Source organism: Takifugu rubripes, chromosome 1 (assembly GCF_901000725.2).
Source record: "Takifugu rubripes chromosome 1, fTakRub1.2, whole genome shotgun sequence".
Lineage (NCBI taxonomy): Eukaryota > Metazoa > Chordata > Actinopteri > Tetraodontiformes > Tetraodontidae > Takifugu > Takifugu rubripes.
In genome coordinates, this window is record NC_042285.1 from 9,567,676 (window position 1) to 9,586,703 (window position 19,028).

General features: G+C 44.5%; 2 protein-coding genes and 1 long non-coding RNA gene across 4 annotated transcripts; all 3 read left to right on the top strand.

The window, feature by feature from the left end:
• The first annotated feature begins 5,379 nt into the window (after nucleotides 1-5,379).
• Nucleotides 5,380-6,759, top strand: LOC115252010 (serine/threonine-protein kinase pim-1-like). Its single transcript, XM_029846176.1, has 6 exons — nucleotides 5,380-5,797; nucleotides 5,870-5,964; nucleotides 6,056-6,103; nucleotides 6,217-6,423; nucleotides 6,533-6,685; nucleotides 6,748-6,759. Exons 1-6 carry the CDS (start codon nucleotides 5,593-5,595, stop codon nucleotides 6,757-6,759), a joined length of 720 nt encoding a protein of 239 aa, XP_029702036.1. The 5' UTR covers nucleotides 5,380-5,592.
• A 32-nt stretch (nucleotides 6,760-6,791) lies between these two features.
• On the top strand, nucleotides 6,792-7,327 carry LOC115251196 (uncharacterized). Its single transcript, XR_003889759.1, has 2 exons — nucleotides 6,792-6,975; nucleotides 7,093-7,327. It is a non-coding gene; the product is annotated as an uncharacterized lncRNA (long non-coding RNA).
• A 7,971-nt stretch (nucleotides 7,328-15,298) lies between these two features.
• On the top strand, nucleotides 15,299-18,612 carry LOC101074463 (bone morphogenetic protein 2-like). 2 transcript variants are annotated; one of them, XM_029842332.1, is made up of 6 exons: nucleotides 15,299-15,609; nucleotides 15,869-16,277; nucleotides 16,495-16,634; nucleotides 16,831-16,947; nucleotides 17,043-17,202; nucleotides 18,083-18,612. In XM_029842332.1, exons 2-6 carry the CDS (start codon nucleotides 15,962-15,964, stop codon nucleotides 18,493-18,495), a joined length of 1,146 nt encoding a protein of 381 aa, XP_029698192.1. In that variant the 5' UTR covers nucleotides 15,299-15,609; nucleotides 15,869-15,961; the 3' UTR covers nucleotides 18,496-18,612. The 2 variants fall into 2 exon arrangements, with proteins under 2 accessions (XP_029698192.1, XP_003961590.1); XM_003961541.2 differs by having other exon boundaries at nucleotides 15,516-16,277.
• Nucleotides 18,613-19,028: the final 416 nt, after the last annotated feature.

Genomic DNA, 19,028 nt, shown 5'->3' on the forward strand with positions numbered 1-19,028 from the left:
TCGGTGTCCGAATTGAACAGTTGTGCGAATACGGCGTCCAACATGGCCGGCTCCGTCTCGTCAAAGTCGTCATCAGGGTCGGTGTCGCTGGTGTTGTCTGGCATTTCAGTGACAATCCCTGCCTTCCTGAAAGCTCGGACCACGGTCGATGCCCAGGCATTTACGATCCACTGGCAGATAGTGACGTATGACGCTCGGCGCCGTCTCCCCGTCTTGGTGAACGTGTGTTCGCCGTTCGTCATCTACCGCTCCCACGCAGTTCGCAGTCTAGTTTTGAATGCCCCGTTGACACCAATATCTAGCGGCTGGAGTTCCTTTGTTAATCCACTTCTTGCTTTGTTTCCTCGGAAGCTCCGTTGAGTCTTCTTTACCTGGCGCAGGTCGTCTTGTTGCTTCCTCCACTTCCGCACCATTGATTCGTTCACGTTAAATTCTCTTGCCGCTGCTCTATTTCCGTGTTCAACTGCGTGACTGATAGCCTTCAGTTTGAACTCTGCGTCAAAAGCGCGTCTCTTGCAAGGAGCCATTTTGGGGTCTTTACAGACAGAAATGGTTTGGGACTGAATTTACTGCTGTTACCTCGGCCACGCCTACTGACTACGGTAGCCGCGATTAACCAATATTACCGTAATCCATACAAAAGGCGCTCCGGGTTAAAAGGCGCACCGTAGATTTTTTAGAAAATTCTAGGCTTTTAGGTGCGCCTTATAGTCGTGAAAATACGGTAACCCTTTATCACTACTGTCTAAATATAAACACTATTATCCTACATGTCACAATATCGGAGAAAATGACTGGTGTCTGGTCTCTGCTTTGTTTCTAAGTAACTATTTTTATTATACACCCAGCCCAGATGGGCCAACATGGGGACCATGTGGTGGACTTGGGCCTGGGTGTATGGTTTTAGAGGTTGCTCAACAAATGTTACCCATGTTTTGGTGTCTAACTGCTGAAAAAAACAAGTCTTCCAAGTCTGAGGCTCTGAACCAAAAGAAACCCAGGTGGCTTTGACAGACATTCATTTAGTGTAAATTTTAATAACACGTCATTATTTATTCTCAAAATTCAGAAGTAAAACAAATTCAGGTACTCAGCAGCTGAAAGAAATACAATAAAAACACATTAATACAGAAACAGAAAACAAAAGCTTACACCAATTAACATAACCAAACTAACCTAAAACATACTAATTAATTAAAATACCGACCTAAACCATTATCATAAAAATTAATGATGTCCGACCATGGTTCTGGATTCCCTCAATCCGTGAACTCAACACAACCAGAGACCCACAATCGCTGTCCAAGGGATGCAGCAGCTCCAACATTCACCACCCAATCCGGTGATAAATCCCGCCACCAAAGAGGAGGAGGTGCAAGGAGCCCAACGATCGCACCAGGTCCAGCAGGAACGGCAGCCACCAAGATAAGGAACACCCGGCGTCCGAATTAATCCAGCTGTCACCTCCGTGCCCACGGGCCTGGAAGCCACCGAGCCAGCACCAAAGCCCTCCGCGGCAGTCCCACAGCCACCAAAGATCCACACCACAAAAGGCAGCACTCAGCCGGCAGCCACCCGATCAGGAGCAGCGAGCATCAATGAAGCAGCCACCCTCCTGTGCTCACCTCGCGATGGACTCCACCATACGTCGGGACCAAACCCTCGGGAAAGAAGCACGTACCCAAAGGCCAGCGGTCAAACAATGTCTTTCCTGCTGTGACACAAATCAGGAATGGTTTAACGACCCGCAGGACATTGTCAGTCAGGGACCAAAATGGGATGCGGCAGCCAGAAAGCCAACGGAAGCAAGCACCCCACAGTAAAAGACAAGCCTTTGGAGTATTTTCAAAAGAAAAAACATGAACATGAAGGGCAGAAGCAGTTACTGATGGCCACCACGTCAACAAATCCGAGTGCACTGACAGCATCATATTTGGTGGCTAACCATATCGCTAAGGCCAATAAGCTATTCACTATTGGTGAAGACCTTATCCTACTCGCCGCCAAAGACATTTGCCGGGAACGTCTAGGAGAGGCTGCTGTTAAAAAGATTGCACAAGTGCCTCTTTCAGCGAGCACAGTCACTCGGCGCATTGAGGAGATAGCAGAGGACATTGAGACACAGCTGTTGGAGAGAATTAATAATTCACCATGGTATGCCCTCCAGGTTGACAAGTCAACAGATATTGACAACAAGGCACTACTTCTTGTTTATGTGCGATATCTTTATCAGGAGGATACGCACGAAGATATGTTGTGTTCACTGTCGTTGCCAACTAAAACTACAGCTGCAGAATTATTCAAGTCGCTGGATGATTATATGTCAGGAAAACTGAAATGGACCTTTTGTGTCGGCATATGCACGGACGGAGCTGCTGCCATGACTGGACGGCTGTCTGGTTTAACTTCTCGGATCAAGGAGATTGCACCTGAATGCGAGTCTACGCATTGTGTCATTCCCACGGAAATGCTGGCTAGCCCAAAAATGCCACAGGAACTAAGAGGCGTGCTGAATGATGGGGTTAAAGTTATCAACCACATTAAAGCACACGCCCTTAACTCGCGCCTGTTCAAACAGCTTTGTGAAAAAATGGATACGGACCACAAATGCCTTCTCTTATACACAGAGATAAGATTATCCCAAGGGAGATTGCTGGCCAGAGGATTTGAATTATGAGAGCCGCTGCAGAGATTTCTCTCTGAAAAAAGGTCACCGCTGGCACCACACTTCAGTGATGAGGAATGGATCGCAATACTGGCTTACTTGTATGACATATTCAACCTGCTCAATGAACTGAACTTGTCACTTCAAGGGAAAATGACAACTGTCTTCAAGTTAGCAGATAAAGTAGCTGCTTTCAAAGCCAAACTGGATTTGTGGGGATGGCGTGTGAACAGAGGCGCATTTGGCATGTTTCATACACTGGCGGGGATTTTGGAAGAGACTGAGCCTGCGCCTTTGTTCTCCCAGCTGGTGCACGAACACCTGTCCCTGCTGTCAGAAGAGTTCGAGCGCTACCTTCCAACCACAAAAGATCCACGAACTGCCAAGGAAAGGATCTGTGACCCATTTGTCAACAAACCGGGTGAATCCAGCATGTCGATGTGTGAAGAAGATCAACTGCTGGAGATTGCAAATGACGGACATTGTCTGTGACCGGTCAGACCGGTCCGTGGTACAGAAAAGGTTTGGGACCACTGCCTTATGCAATAGACGGAATTGTCTACACAGGGAGGCAGCCACAAGAGGAGATTAAGAAGAAGCTTGGGGAGACTGTTGTCCAACAATTGTGCAGTGGGATCAGAGGGACAGGTGAATGAAGATTATCAGTTCTATCCATGTTTACAGTCTTTCATGTTGTGTAATTTTATTATTATTATTGTAAAGGCTTCTTTGTAAGCAAAATAGAATACAATAAATAAGAATGAAAAAAAGAATTTGAGGTCAGTGAATTTATTTTTTAATTCTATGTTGTATACTGATAAAGTGCAACCTTTTTTTCCTCCCATAGGCCGCAATATCACGATTGACAACTTTTTCACCAGTGTCCCTTTGGCTGAGAAGCTCCTTGAGAAGGACCTAAAAATTGTAGGCACTCTCCGACAGAACAAGGCTGATATCCCACCTGTGATGAAGCCATCCAAACTGCGTGAGATCTACAGCCCAGAGTTTGGATTCAGAGGCAACATGACCATGGTGAGCTACATCCAAGAGCACACCCGTACTCCAAAAGCCCATCCTAGAGGCTATGGGAAGATGCGGGATCATAAAATAAAAAAACAGGGACCACACAGCAACAGGAGGACATCAGGCAGGCCGGCCAAGGGAAGAGGAAGAGGAAGAAGTGTGCAATCTGCACAACTTCCAATGACAGAAAAGCCAGCAGCTGGTGTTCCCAGTGCACCAGGCCTGTGTGGAAGGAGCACAGACATGTAGTGGTCATTTGTGAGGAATGTAAGAATTGAATTTATCTGCTGTGATCAGATGTGTTATGTTAGTTTAAATTAAATCAAATTAGTTTAAATGTAATCAAATCAGATTACATTGTTAAATTATCAGTTCAATTTTATCTACTGCACTGTGATCAGTTGTTATATTTTATTTGGTCACAAATCAGATGTTAAAATATCACCTGTTCAACTCTTATCAGAGGTATGTGTCTACAGAATGTTCATGTTTGTGTACGACAAATAAACACATTTCAAATATAAAATATATGATTATTTAGCCCAAAGCATTGCTGGAGTGATTATTTGAAGCAAATTATTGTTATAGTTTGAAGTAATTTAATTCAAAATCACACTTGGATAAATGGGTCATTTTTTACCCATGTGGTGTATTGTGGTGTCCAAAATCTATTTTTATTCCTAAAAATATAATCAGACAATGGAAGCATTGACCTTGTACTAATCCAAAACAAGATATTAAAATTATACAGCAAAGAAACACTCGCCCAGCCTGAAAACACATGGGAAATGAATGCGCATTAGGGGTGTTCATATGTTGTGCATCAAGGGGTTAACTATGGTCGCTGGAGTCGCCAATTACCAGGGTCGGTTTCTCAGCGGGTGTGTCGCCGAGTGGGGAAAAACGATTAGCCACGGGAAGCGGGTGGTGGTGCACCGCGGTCCTTTGGTTTGCGAACCGTCACCCAGCCGCCCTGGCTAGCCGGCTGCTGCCGGGGGACCGCTAGCTGTAGCTACGCTAGGCAGCTCCGCCGCAGCTAGCTTCTCCTGGCTACCTGACGCAACTCTAGACAACTCCAAGCTGCGGAACAGTGTCTCAAGCTCACTAAGTGTCACCCCCAGACCCGTTAATAAACTACCTTTTCTGCACCTATTCCCTTCACTAAAGGAGGCAGAGGAGTAACTAAACGTTTCACACACTGAACAGACACATGGTGAGACAGACGGTGAGGCCATGCTAATGCTAATTATCGGTCAAATCGGCGGACTCCTGTATTTGTTTAATATGAATCATTTCTCCTTGTTGTTATCGAGTGACTAGAATTTCCCGAGAATTCAATTTTAAATAAAATGAATCCAACACACACCATGCACAGTACACCAACGAATTCTATTGAGAAGACGGGAAGTGACGCAATACGTTACTCAACGGAAAGGGGGCGAACATGGGCATAGTCTAGCAAAAGCATAAAGACTTTGTTCAGAGTCAAAACATAAAAGAAACACCAAAGCCATTTTCAAAGATATACACGAATATGTCAAAGCCAAGATTAAAGCCAATGGCATTAAAGAAAAGGTATAGTCAAGAAAGTTTCTCTGCTAAATATAGTAATACATTGTTCAACATTGGCTGTTGAACTGTGGTACAAAGTAGAAATGGGCATCAATTCCAATAAACGCAAACATGAGGAATCCTCAAAATCAGGTGACTACACCATCAGAAAAGCCAAATCCACGTTTTTCATGCTGGTCTGATTCATTTAATACAAAAGTTTAAAGCAGACTGCTTTTACCTCACAATCAGAGAACAGCACCAGTCCATCCACCAGCGCAGGGGACCACGGTAGGGTGTTGAGCAAAAAGAGGAAGGTCAGCTCTGAGTGCAGGCGAACGGCAGCACACAGAATGGTTTGCAGCGAACCCTCTACTCGAGTGGGACCGAAGGAGGTGTATAACCCAGGCAGAAAACGAAAGGCCCAGTCAGACCCAGAAGCTCTCAGGAAGAGACAGAAGACTGGATCAGTGACGGTTCCCCTTGTGTCCCCTTTTCCTGAGCTGCAGCCATCTACCCTACCAAAGACCAAGCATGTCTTGGTGCCCATCAGCAGAGGTGAGCTTATTATGGAGGGTGTGTGCATGTGTGTTTGTGTGCACTACAGCTGTAGTAAATCTGTGTTTGCAGAAGAATATCAGAAAAAGTATGCAGAAGTTGACCAACTGGGAGAAGGAGGTTTTGGAACAGTTTATTCTGGTTATAGAAGGGACGATTTATTTCCAGTAAGTATTTTTATTTGAATCACACCAAACACACACATACGCATAATTGTCACTCACACACTAACCCTTGACACATGATTCTTTCCTGCAGGTGGCAATCAAGCACATTGATAAAGACTTGGTCAAATACCAGTCAGTGGTAAGGCTAACTTTGATCCTACCATCGGCTGTTGAACTTAGTGTGGAGCTCTTCCTTTTTCATTGATGACCAGCAGTAAACCATAGACGAGCATGTTGTGTTCCTCTCTTCAGGTGATAAACAGTGAGCTCCACTGCGTCCCACTGGAGATGATGCTTATGGTGATGACAGCAGGGGACTCTGTAGGGGAAAATGCCATCATATCACCATTGGCATGGACCAGCCTGGATGATGAAGTCCTACTCATCATGGAGAGGCCAAAGAATTGCACGGTCCTGTTTGACTACATCGACCGGCAAATAGACGAAGACCTGGCTAAGGTAATAATGCTGGCTCGTGATCGTGTTACAGTGGACCGCCTCCCACTGCTGCAGAGCTTGGACTGATAATATCTTTGGATGTTCTTTAACTCTTCTTTCTGTCCATCAGGAATTCATGAGGCAGCTGGTGGAAGCTGCAATTCACATCCATAAGGCAGGCGTGTTCCACCATGATCTCAAACCCGAGAACATACTAATCGAATACGATGAAGCTCGGCTCATTCCTCGAGTGCGCATCATTGACTTTGGTTGTGGCTGTTTTGTGACGCCGGGATATCACGGCTACACTGAACTCATGCTGACGTCTGATTGGAAGATTTTCAGTGGACACTTTAATTCAAAACCGTTTTCTTTCTTTCACAGGAACCTCTTGCTATCAGCCTCCAGAGTCTAACACCCAGGGAACCTATGAAGCTGGCCCGACCACCGTCTGGCAACTTGGCTGCATCCTCCTCCAACTAATGAGTAAAATGATTGACTTGTTCGCAACAGGGATGCAGCACTGCGAACATTTCCTCGCATACACCATAATGGAGTTGGAAGTGTCTGAAGGTAAAAAGATGCTACTGCTTCTTTTCTTCATTAATATTTTGCAATTGTCTGAACTTGTAATTAATGAATGCAGCCTTTGTGCTAAAGGTCACATTTCTCTCCGTCTACCCTCCTCAGACTGTAAGAAGTTTCTGAAGAGCTGTTTCCTATTCAACCCGGATCAGCGTATTACCCTGGAACAGATGAGGTGCCACCCATGGTTCAGTTCAAGTGTCCCGCCAGAAGCACACCCCTGAGGTTATTTAAGAGCCGATGTCCCTCTTTTTTACTGTAATTTTTAGGAAATGTGAACCTTACAATGATATGTAACCCTTTATCACTACTGTCTAAATAGAAAAACTATTATCCTACATGTCACAATTTTGGAGAAAATGACTGGTGTCTGGTCTCTTCTTTGTTTCTAAGTAACTATTTTTATTATGCACCCAGCCCAGATGGGCCAACATGGGGACCATGTGGTGGACTTGGGCCTGGGTGTATGCTTTTAGAGGTCGCACAATAAATGTTACCCATGTTTTGGTGTCTAACTGCTGAAAAAAACAAGTCTTCCAAGTCTGAGGCTCTGATCCAAAAGAAACCCAGGTGGCTTTGACAGACATTCATTTAGTGTAAATCTTAATAACACGTCATTATTTATTCTAAAAATTGAGAAGAAAAAAAGTTCAGGTACTCAGCAGCTGAAAGAAAAACAATAAAAACACATTAATACAGAAAAGAACAAAAACTTACACCAATTAACATAACCAAACTAACCAAAAACATACTAATTAATTAAATTACCGACCTAAACCATTGTCATGAAAACCGTCATCAGGTGACACAGACCTGCACCACAAATTCACACACTCAAACATCCAATGTCCGACCGTGGATCTGGATTCCCTCGGTCCATGAACTTAACACAACCAGAGCCCCACGATCGCTGTCCAAGGGATGTAGCAGCTGCAACATTCACCACCCAATCCGGTGATAAATCCCGCCACCAACGAGGAGGCGGTACAAGGAGCCCAACGATTGCACCAGGCCAATGTCCAGCAGGAACGGCAGTCACCAAGATGAGGAACCCCCAGCCACCAAATGAATCCAGCTGTCACCTCCGCGCCCACAGGCCTGGAAGCCACCGAGCCAGCAACAAAGCCCTCCGCGGCAGCCCACATTTGTCAGATCCGCAGCCAAAGATCCACACCACCAAAGGCAGCACTTAGCGGGCAGCCACCCGATCAGGAGCAGCGAGCATTAATGAAGCAGCTACCCTCCTGTGCTCACCTCTCGATGGACTCCGCCATACGTCCGGACCAAACCCTCGTGAAAGAAGCACGTACCCAAAAGCCAGCGGTCAAACAATGTCTTTCCTGCTGTGACACAAACCACGAATGGTTTAACGACCCGCAGGACATTGTCAGTCAGGAACCAAAACGGGACGCGGCAGCCAGAAAGCCGATGGAAAGAACCACCCAGGAAAGGAGAGTCATGGCGAGAGCAAGAGAGTTCTCAGGGCGCGCGAACGACATGCAAAGGCCTATTATAGCCTCCCCCAAAGACTATTAGGCTAGATTGCCAACTAGAGGCACCTGTCTGGCCGAGCTGGGGGCAGGTGCTCAATCAATCAATCTTTATTTATATAGCGTCTGTTACAATCAAAATTGTTTCTAGGCACTTTACAGAATCCCAGGACCTGACCCCCAACAAGCCACATGGGCAAGAAAAAACTCCCCTTTAACAGGAAGAAACCTTGAGCAGGACCAGACTCATGTAGGGGGACCCTCCTGCTGATGGCTGGCTCGGTAGAGAGGGAGGAGAAGGCGGGAGGACAGGTAGAGGAGAGAATAGGTAGAGAACATAGAAATACATTGTATAAATTAAAATAAGCTGCCAGTAGAGTTAGATTGAGTGGGTCAGCGGGGTTGGAGGTCAGTAGGTCAGCATACAACTATGAAGGCGGCAATACCTATAGATGAATATGGGGCAGTGGGTGAGAAGCAGAAAAACTACACAAGGAATAACATCACTGATCGACTAGGAGAGGAGAGGCCCATAGCCACATAACTAAGATGGTAACCTAATAATTAGAGGACCCCCTAAGTATGATAATTTGTCTGTCTAGGATAGTAACTGCAACTACAGAATTAATGACAATAAGCTTTTTCAAAGAGGAAGGTTTTAAGTCGAATCTTAAAAGTATAGATGGTGTCAGCCTCCCGTACCTGGACAGGGAGCTGGTTCCACAGCAGGGGGCCTGGTAGCTAAATGCTCGGCCCCCTATTCTACCTCTCTCTGGGTCTCTGGGGACCACAAGTAAACCAGCATTCTGAGAGCGGAGCGGTCTATTGGGCTGGTAGGGTTTCACAAGCTCCTCCAGGTAGGATAGAGCTAGGCCTCTGAGGAACTTGTAGGTCAGAAGAATAGTTTGAAAAATTATTCTAAATTTAATGGGCAGATAATGAAGGGATGCCAGATCAGGAGTTATGTGATCTCTTTTGTCAATACCTGCATTTTGGATCATCTGGATGCTTCTTAAAGAGTTGTTTGGACACCCTGATAATAAAGAATTAAAATAGTCCAGCCCGGAAGTAACAAATGCATGGACTAACTTTTCAGCATCATGGTGCGTCAGTAGTTTCCTGATCTTTTAGATGTTCCTCTGATAGCTAGAACTTTATCAGTGAAGAAGCTCAGGAAGTCTTCACCAGTAAGGGAAGAAAACACTGTGACTCTTGGTTAATTTGGCCACAGTGCTGAAAAGAAACCTGGGGTTGTTCTTGTTTTCTTCAATTAAAGAAGAAAATAAGTTGTTCTAGCCTTACGGAGGGCCTTTTTGTAAACTACCAGACAGTCTTTCCAGGCTACATGATAGCTATCTATTTTACAAGAATGCCACTTCCTTTCTAGTCTTCGCACTTTCTGCTTGAGGGTCCTAATGTGTGAATTATACCACGGGGCACAACTCCTCTGATTTACTATTTTCTTTTTCGGGGGGCAACAAAATCAAGCGTGATTCTCAGTGAGGCTGCTACACCTTCAGCAACAGAGTTGACATCGGCAGGCTACGATTACCGTATTTTCACGACTATAAGGTGCACCTAAAACACTGAGATTTTCTCAAAAATCGATGTTGTGCCTTATAATATGGAGCGCCCCGTGTGTGGACTGAGTTCCAAAATCTGCTGTGCGCCTTTGGTGGGTGCACTACGGTAAACGCTCCGCCAATCAATTAGCGGCACACCTACGCGTAAGGATCCCCTAAAATGGCGCCGGTCAAGCGAGACGCATATGAATGAGGCTTACTTTAATCTCTCCATACGCGCAAGTTATGCCACCATATGCGGGTGGATTGTAGATGCATGGGCTATGATACCGTCTTCTTGTATTGTAAGAGCTTTCACAAAATCAACGCTGAAGCGGAACCGGTCGGTGAGTCCAATTCAGATGATTAAGAAGAGGAATTCGGGATGTTGGACATTGAAATAGGGCAGCTGTTTAATTCAGATACAGAAGATGAAAACCTTGATGGTTTTGTGGTGGAAGAATGAATATTTTGTTCAATAAATGTGTCGAAACTCACTGTTTTACTTACGTTGTCATTTTTTACTGTATGTTTCAGCATGCGCCTAATAATACGGTGCGCCTTATGTATGTTTTAAATATAGAAATAGCACCCATAACTGAGACTGCGCCTTTTAATACAGTGTGCCTTATGGTCGTGAAAATACGGTGTAATGATTGATCCCTGTAGAAGCACACAGTGCTCCTGGGATTAGCACAGGGATCACTTCCTTAAACTTAGCTACAGCATTATCTGAAAGACATCTGCAATAGTAAGACTGTGCTCTGAGCATAGGAGAATCCTTAATCATAAATGTAAAAGTGATCAAAGAATGATCTGACAGAAGGGGGTTCTGAGGGAATACTGACACATGTTCTACCTCAACACCATAAGTCAGAACTAGATCTAAGGTGTGGTTGAAGCTATGAGTTGGTTGGTTTATCTGCTGGAGGAAAGTAACTGACTCAAGTAATGAAATGAAGCCATTTCTAAAGCTGCCATTTACAACGTCTACATGGATATTAAAGTCTCCAATGATAATGACTTTGTGCGTTCTAAGGACCAAATCAGATAAGAAATCAGAGAACTCAGGCGGGAACTCTCAATGTGGCCCAGCAGGGGGCCGATATACAACTACAAACAAAAGTGGCTTTTCTGCCTTCCAGTTCAGATGGGTGATGCCAAGAGTCAGACTTTCAAATGAACTGGAACCATGTTTTGGTCTGGGATTAATTAATAACTTGAAGTGATAGATTTCCGCCACTCCCCTTCCTCGACCAGTAACACGAGGAATATGATAATTAAGATGGGTAGGAGGAGTAGATTCGTTTAAGCTAACATACTCCTCCTGAAGCCAGGTCTCAGTAAGATAAAATAAATGTGATGATCTGCTATCAGGTCGTGTACTAACAGGGATTTACACAAAAGAGATCTAACATTTAATAGTCCCCATTTAATTGTGATGTTAGTTTCTCCAATTTGTGCTTTTGTATTAATTTTATTAAGATTATGGTGATTGATCGCTCCCCTGGTCTGTGCTTGGTGAACTTTTAATCATGGAACAGAGACTACCTCTATAGCATTAAATATATTATTGTTGGTGGATGAGGGTTCTATGGAAGCAGCAGTGTGTAAGACTACAACTCTGCTTCCTGGTCTGGACCCTGGTTTGTCAGGTCACTTTGGGTCTAATAAAATTAGCCAAATTACTAGAAATGAGAGAGGCACCATCCCGTGTGGGATGGACACTGTCTCTGCTAATCAGACCAGGTTTTCCCCAAAAACTGCTCCAATTGTCTACAAAGGCCACCTGGTTTTCATGGCACCACCGTGACAGCTAGCGATGAAGCGACAACATGCGACAAAACATTTCATCACTGACCAGATTGGGGAGGGGACCAGAGAATGCCACAGAGTCCGATATCGTTTTTCGTAATTGCACACAGACTCTATGTTAATTTTGCTGACCTCCGTCTGATGAAGCCGGGTGTCGTTTGCTCCGACGTGAATAATAACTTTAATTAATTTACGTTTACTTCTCGCCAGGAGGTTTAGATTGGCCTCTATGTCTCCCGCTTTTGCCCCGGAATGCACTTAACTATGGTCGCTGGAGTTGGCTTAACGTAGCACAAAACAGAGTCGCCAGTTACCAGAGTCGGTTTCTCAGAGGGTGTGTTGCCAAGTGGGGAAAAACGGTTAGCCACGGGAAGCGGTTTGGTGGTGCACCGTGGGCCTTTGGTTTGGGCTACGCTTCCAGCGAACCGTCACCCAGCCGCCCTGGCTAGCCGGCTGCTGCCGGGGGACCGCTAGCTGTTGCTAGGCAGCTTCGCAGCAGCTATCTTCTACTGGCTGCCTGATGCAACTCTAGACAAGCTGCGGAACAGTGTCTCAAGCTCACTAAGTCTCGGGTCCATAGCCGTTAATAAACTATACTTTCTGCACCTATTCCCTTCACTAAAGGAGGCAGAGGAGTAACTAAACATTTAACACGCTGAACAGACATCGGGTGAAACAGACGGTGAGGCCATGCTAATAATCGGCGGAGTCCTGTATTTGTTTAATATAAATTATTTCTCCTTGTTGTTATTGAACTTTGACCAAAATCTCTCCTTCAACTCACACATTAAAACAATCTCCAGAAGTGCCTTTTTTCACCTGAAGAACATCACAAAGATCAGGAAACTACTGAAGCGGCATGATGCTAAAAAGTTAGTCCATGCATTTGTTACTTCCAGGCTGGACTATTGTAATTCTTTATTATCAGGGTGTCCAAACAACTCTTTAAGAAGCCTCCAGCTGATCCAAAATGCTGCAGCCAGAGTTCTGACAGGTATTGACAAAAGAGATCACATAACTCCTGGGCTGGCGTGTCTTCATTGGCTGCCCATTAAATTTAGAATAATTTTTTCAAACCTTTCTTTTGACCACAAGGTCCTCAGAGGCCTAGCTACAACTTCCTGTTAAAGGGGAGTTTTTTCTTGCCCCTGTGGCTTGTTGGGGGTCAGGCCCTGGGATTCTGGAAAGCGCCTTGAAACAATTTTGATTGTAAAAGACGCTATATAAATAAAGATTGATTTGATTTAATCTGATTTGATTAGATCGAGTGACTAGAATTTTCCCAAGTTTTCAATTTTAAGTAAAGTGAATCCAACACACACCGTGCACAGGGTACCAAGGAACTATTGAGAAGACAGGAAGTGACGCAATACGTTACCCAACGGAAAAAATTATCAGAAGCTTCTCTCACAGGAAGGCCCTCTGGGGGCCTCATACAGCTCCTTTTTCATTGCAGGGCCTAAAACATGTGTCCGCTGGTTGGGGCCATTTGCTTTTTTTAAAGCTCCCAAAGATTTTTTTCTGGAGAAGATCCCTGGAACCACGGGAGGCTGAGATTAGGCCTTCTGTCCTTAATGGAGATACAGATGTTGGTGTCAGGCTTATCAGAGTTATGCAGCAAACCTGTTAATGTCCTGATCTGCCCCCAACCCCCAAATTCCCCCGGCAACAGAACATGTTCTTTCCCAGCGTGTTGATTTATTCCTGTGGACGCAAAGAACTGATGCAGCATACGTGATGAGATGATCTGAGACGTTTCTGACAGTGTCCCAACTGTCCTAACCTGAGTCGTCGTCCAATGGTGAAAGATGGCACATCTCCCCTACTTGAAGTGGACGTGTCCAGAACTGAGAAGACGGCTTCATTAGCTCACCAGCAGGTCGCTGGAGTTCTGAAATCACATTAGATTATGTCCCACTTTGATGGTGTTCATGTGTTTCCACTTTTGCTGTGGTTATATTCCTCTTCATTACTTGGTGAGCAGGGTTCCAGCAGTGGTCAGCACTGGCAGCAAATGCCTTCCATGTGTCTCTAATTGCGTGAGCATTTAACACAAGATGAAGACATTAACACGTGGACGCGGTGTCAGATGCGGAGCCAGATGGACCCGACTACCACAGCATCGTCCACAGGGCCTGTGGGTTTCTTACCAACAATAACACAGGTTAAACAAAAATCCAGAAGTTTCTTCTAGGTTCCGGTCCACAATGATAGCTCAATCAAATCGTTTGTCCTACATGTCCATGTCTGCTCCACCATTGTCCACACATGATTGTAAAGGCTGCGTTTACACTCTGTGTCCACGAAACTGCATCAAATGTAAGTTCCTGAACCTGGAAAAGAGCCTTAGATCTTATAACAGAAGTGACCAGTCTGAATAAAATGGAAATGACTGGAAGTGGATGGCATGAATGATTCTTTGGTGCAAAGTCAAACTCTCCAAATTCTGCTGACGAAGTACAATGGCCAAATTTAGAGAATATCTTGAAAAATTATAATCTAATTCATAATTATTGTTTAGAAATGATGTATTGATCCATGCTCTTTTTGACGTAAAATGAATAAAAACTAATTTAATCCCCTGAAAAGCTTAACCCTCATACCTGCAACAAGGTCTCCATCTGCTGTTTGAATTAATGTACTGCATCAAAAAAATAATTAAGAAAACATTTACTGGTATAAAATTAACTAAAAGCACAGCACGTTCATTTATTTCACTATATTGATGGATTTTACAGGATTCGTGCAAATAAAAATAGATCACATTAGTCATCTGAATACAAATGTAACAAATTAATAATGTTTCTGATTTTTTTCTCAGGTAGCTTTTTGGATAAGGATAAAGAACATAAAAGAAAAATAAATAAAAACTAATAAAGAGGATTTACAGGCAGCCGGCTGACGTCACCTCGGGGCAGCCCAGCATCTCCCAGGTGTCCCCCGCGCGCGGGCCTATCTGCAGCAGCACATGGTCACTGTCAACATTGGAGGACCCCTCTGCGCACGAGACAGATACCCCCGCATGGATCACGTGCCAAGTGTCACGCAGTGCACGTGCACACGCGGAGGACCACAAGGGCTTCCCTACGTTCTTTTTTGTTAAGTAAAAAAAACGTATAATTAAAGGAATATTTCTGATCTCATGGCATATATATATAGATATATATATATACTAAATTTACTTTCATATATACTTTCATATCCATTTCTTCATCAACCGAGTTGAAAGTGTGAGAAGAGCTTTCAAAAAGCACGAAATGTTTTGAGCAAATCCAATCATCTTGATCTGATATCTTGTTTACACTGTTTACAGCCATAATCCCGTGGTTCGTCTTTAAGGCCCCAATGCACCCCGTCATACCCCCCACCAAATGAGTAATGGCCCCTTAAATGAGGGGATCATCGTCCCTGCGTCATTTGATTAATAATAGTTGTTAGACAGCAAGTCGTTGATCAGCGCAAAGTGCGAAGATCTTGACAATTTGATCCCTTTTGTTCGAGCTGATTGATTGAAGATAATCTCGGATTCAATTTTTTTATTTGATTTTATTTTTTGGGAGGGGGTTAAACACTGAGTCACTGGCTGCGTGGAAATGTGCGCATTAAACTCAGACAAAGCGCTGGATTTGCGTCACGGCCCGGCTCTCCGTTTGCTCTTTCACCAACTGGCCTCGTACTGATAACAGACCACCAAGACAAAGCATCATCTATGTGTTTGTCTCATCTGGATAAAACTATTCAAGTGGCATTAAACGGTATTTACATCTACAGTGGCGCATGTTTTTATCTAATATTTATCAGTTTTGTATATTCATTATTAATTTACTTTTACGAGGTCGCGGGGTTTTTTAATATAAAGTTGTCTTCATCTGAAAAGTAAATAATAGTTTTCATATATTTAAGGGAAATTGGTCTTTTGGTTTTACAAGTAAGCCATTCTCGGTTCGTTTGCACCTATGCTTTGTGTTTTCCGTCATCATCAATCACATCTCAGTCATCATCTCCACGGGTCAGGCGAACACAGGCGCGGGCATAATCAAAGCCATCAGACCGCCCTTATCACCGGGCCTCCCACGGGTGCAGATCTCAGTCACCCTCGAACCAGAAATGTCTGCGGGAGCGCTCTGCCTCTGGCTCGTTCTCGCTCTCCGGCACGGCTGCGTCACGCCACTCGTCGTTCCGGACCATGGGGGGCCAGAGGGACGACAGGAGCGCCCGGACTCAATAATAAACGCTGCCACCGTCAAGCAGGAGGCCCGGTTGCATCTGAAGGATTTACCTCGTGGTCCAGCAGTGGCCCCTAAGAAGAAGCCGCCGCAGTTTATGTTGGATCTTTTTAACGCGGTCTCGGTGTCCCACGACAATCCGAAAAGCCAAAAGGAGATTCTGGAAGGAAGGATTGTGCGGAGTTTCGAAGATAAAGGTACGAAATAAAACCATTTACCGACTTCAGAGATATAATTTTTTTTTAATTAAACAATATTTTAGATAGCAGAATATTTTTTTTCACAGCGGTTATTTCGGCACGAATTTCCAATTACGCACAATTACGCACGCAGAGACTCCAATATATGTTGGATGTCTTCTTAGAATCACTTAACTCTTTCATAAATATGTTCTTGGCTCGCTCTTGTCTGCAGGTCACGCTGGAGAAAGGTTTCACTTTTTCAATCTTTCGTCTTTCGGCAGAGAAGAGAGGATGATTAAAGCGGAGTTCCGTTGGTTAAGAAAGAAGCAGAAGATTTATCTGGGAAAGTTTTACGCTCTTTATTTCTGTAAGGTAAGCTGGTACACCGTTTAATCTAATTTCACAAAATTTACACATCTCCAGCTTTCAGAGACTAAGATTCTGAACATTGATAATACATTGATATTTACATGACCAAACGGATTCAGTGATCAATCAAATACCTTTGAGATTAAATGAACTAATAATAATAATAACAGCAATGACGTGAACTTATTGTTGTGTTTAGGTTGATATGTACGAGGTGCTGGACAGCCGAGTGAAACCCTGGAGAGGAAACCTCATCACCTCCAGACTGGTGCCCCTTTACACACAGGGATGGGAAGTCTTCAATGTCACTCAGACTGTAGGATCTTTTTTTTTGACTACACTGTGTTAACACTTCAATCAAATCTGCAATCTCACATTGAAGGTGTGTTTAATTACGAATTATTCTCTTAGGTGTCAAAGTGGATCCTCGACAGCCAGGAGAATAATGGCATCCTCATGGTGATCACGCTGCCCTCTGGGAGCTGGATGGAGTCAGTGGCGGACACGAGTGCCTATCTGGTGATCTTCTCTGATGAAGAAAGGACAGTGGAATCACATCAGTCGTACCTGGGTAAGAGCCGAAAACACAAGGTGGGAGTCAGACGACCACTGCGAATGAACTATTTCAGCCTGTATACTTTATAACAACTCAAACTATCATGGTACTATTGTAATCAGTCAGTCAATCTTTATTTATATAGCATCTGTTACAATCAGAATTGTTTCTAGGCGCTTTACAGAATCCCAGGGCCTGACCCCCAACAAGCAACAGTGGCAAAGAAAAACTCCCCTTTAACAGGGAGAAACCTTGAGCAGGACCAGTCTCATGTAGGGGGACCCTCCTGCTGATGGCTGGCTGGGTAGAGAGAGAGGAGAAGGGGGAGGACAGGTAGATGAGAGAATAGGTAGAACATAGAAATACATTATATTGATTAAAATAAGCTGCCGGTAGAGTCGGGTTGGGTGGGTCAGCAGGGTCAGAGGTCAGTAGATCAGAATACAGCTTTTGAAGGCGGTAATACCTGTAGATGATTACAGAAGGTGGGGGGGTGAGGGGGGGGCAGAAAAACTACACAAGAAATAACATCACTGGTCTACTTGGAGAGGAGAGGAGAGGAGAGGAGAGGACAGGAGAGGAGAGGAGAGGAGAGGAGAGGAGAGGAGAGGAGAGGAGAGGAGAGGAGACCATTTCCCAGTGGGGTGACAGAGGCCTGTCAGGTGATCATGTTTCTGGGCCCTGGCAGCCTCGGCCTATAGCAGCATAACTAAGATGTTAAACTAATGATTAGACGACCCTCTAAGTATGATAATTTGTCTGTCTATGATAGTAACTGGAACTACAGAATTAGTCATAATAAGCTTTTTCGTAACAACATCAATACGGGGATATATAATAGTGTATAAATAACTAAGGCCTGATTGATGTTAGACCTTCTTTCCTATTTCAACAGAACGAGCCCAAAGAGCAGAACCCACTCCCAAGTTCCACAACGGCGGTGGCAGAACCCGCCGTGCATCTCCAGATGTATGGCCCCGTGACCACTCCCAGTCCTGCCAACGGGTTCCGCTCTTTGTTGACTTCGAGGAGATCGGCTGGTCTGGCTGGATCATCTCCCCCCGCGGTTACAACGCTTACCACTGCACCGGCTCCTGTCCGTTCCCTCTGGGGGGCAACCTCAGAGCCACCAACCATGCCACTGTGCGCTCCATCATGCACGCACTCAAACTCTCCAGCGACGTTGGGGCGCCCTGCTGCGTTCCCGAAAGACTCCAGTCCATCAGCCTACTGTACTTCGATGATGAGGAGAACGTGGTCCTGAAGCAGTATGACGATATGGTGGCGCTGAGCTGTGGCTGTCACTGACTGGCTGTGCACCTCCTGCACTTTTAAATACTGAGACAGGAAGAAGTTTGCTTTATTTAAGTTATTTCCGCGCATATGTTTTAAATATTTTATTATTTTGACAAATAAAAGATCTATTCCTCAAACAACAATGTTTATTAAGTATGTCGATAATTATTTGACTTTGATCAAATTAGATGGGCTTGCCTGTGTGGGACAAGCATGAATGTGCACTTTAATACAAAAACAACTTTTATTCCATGAAACCTAAATCAAGCCAGCTGACAGATATTTTAAACATAGTAAATATAAGCCATCTCTTCATGAGGCTCCACGATTGACACCATATTCAAAGGGTTGAACACACAGACCAAATAAACGGCCAATGCAAAGATTTTATGGTTGCAGCCGTTGTTTTACTTCCAAGCACCAAAGCATTTTTAAAAACTTACTGTCATTTCTGATCATGAATGCAACTATGCTGAAAAATCGATCCTCTCCTCTCTTCCCCTCCTCTCCCCTCCCCTCTTTTCTCCTGTCCTCCCCTCCCCTCC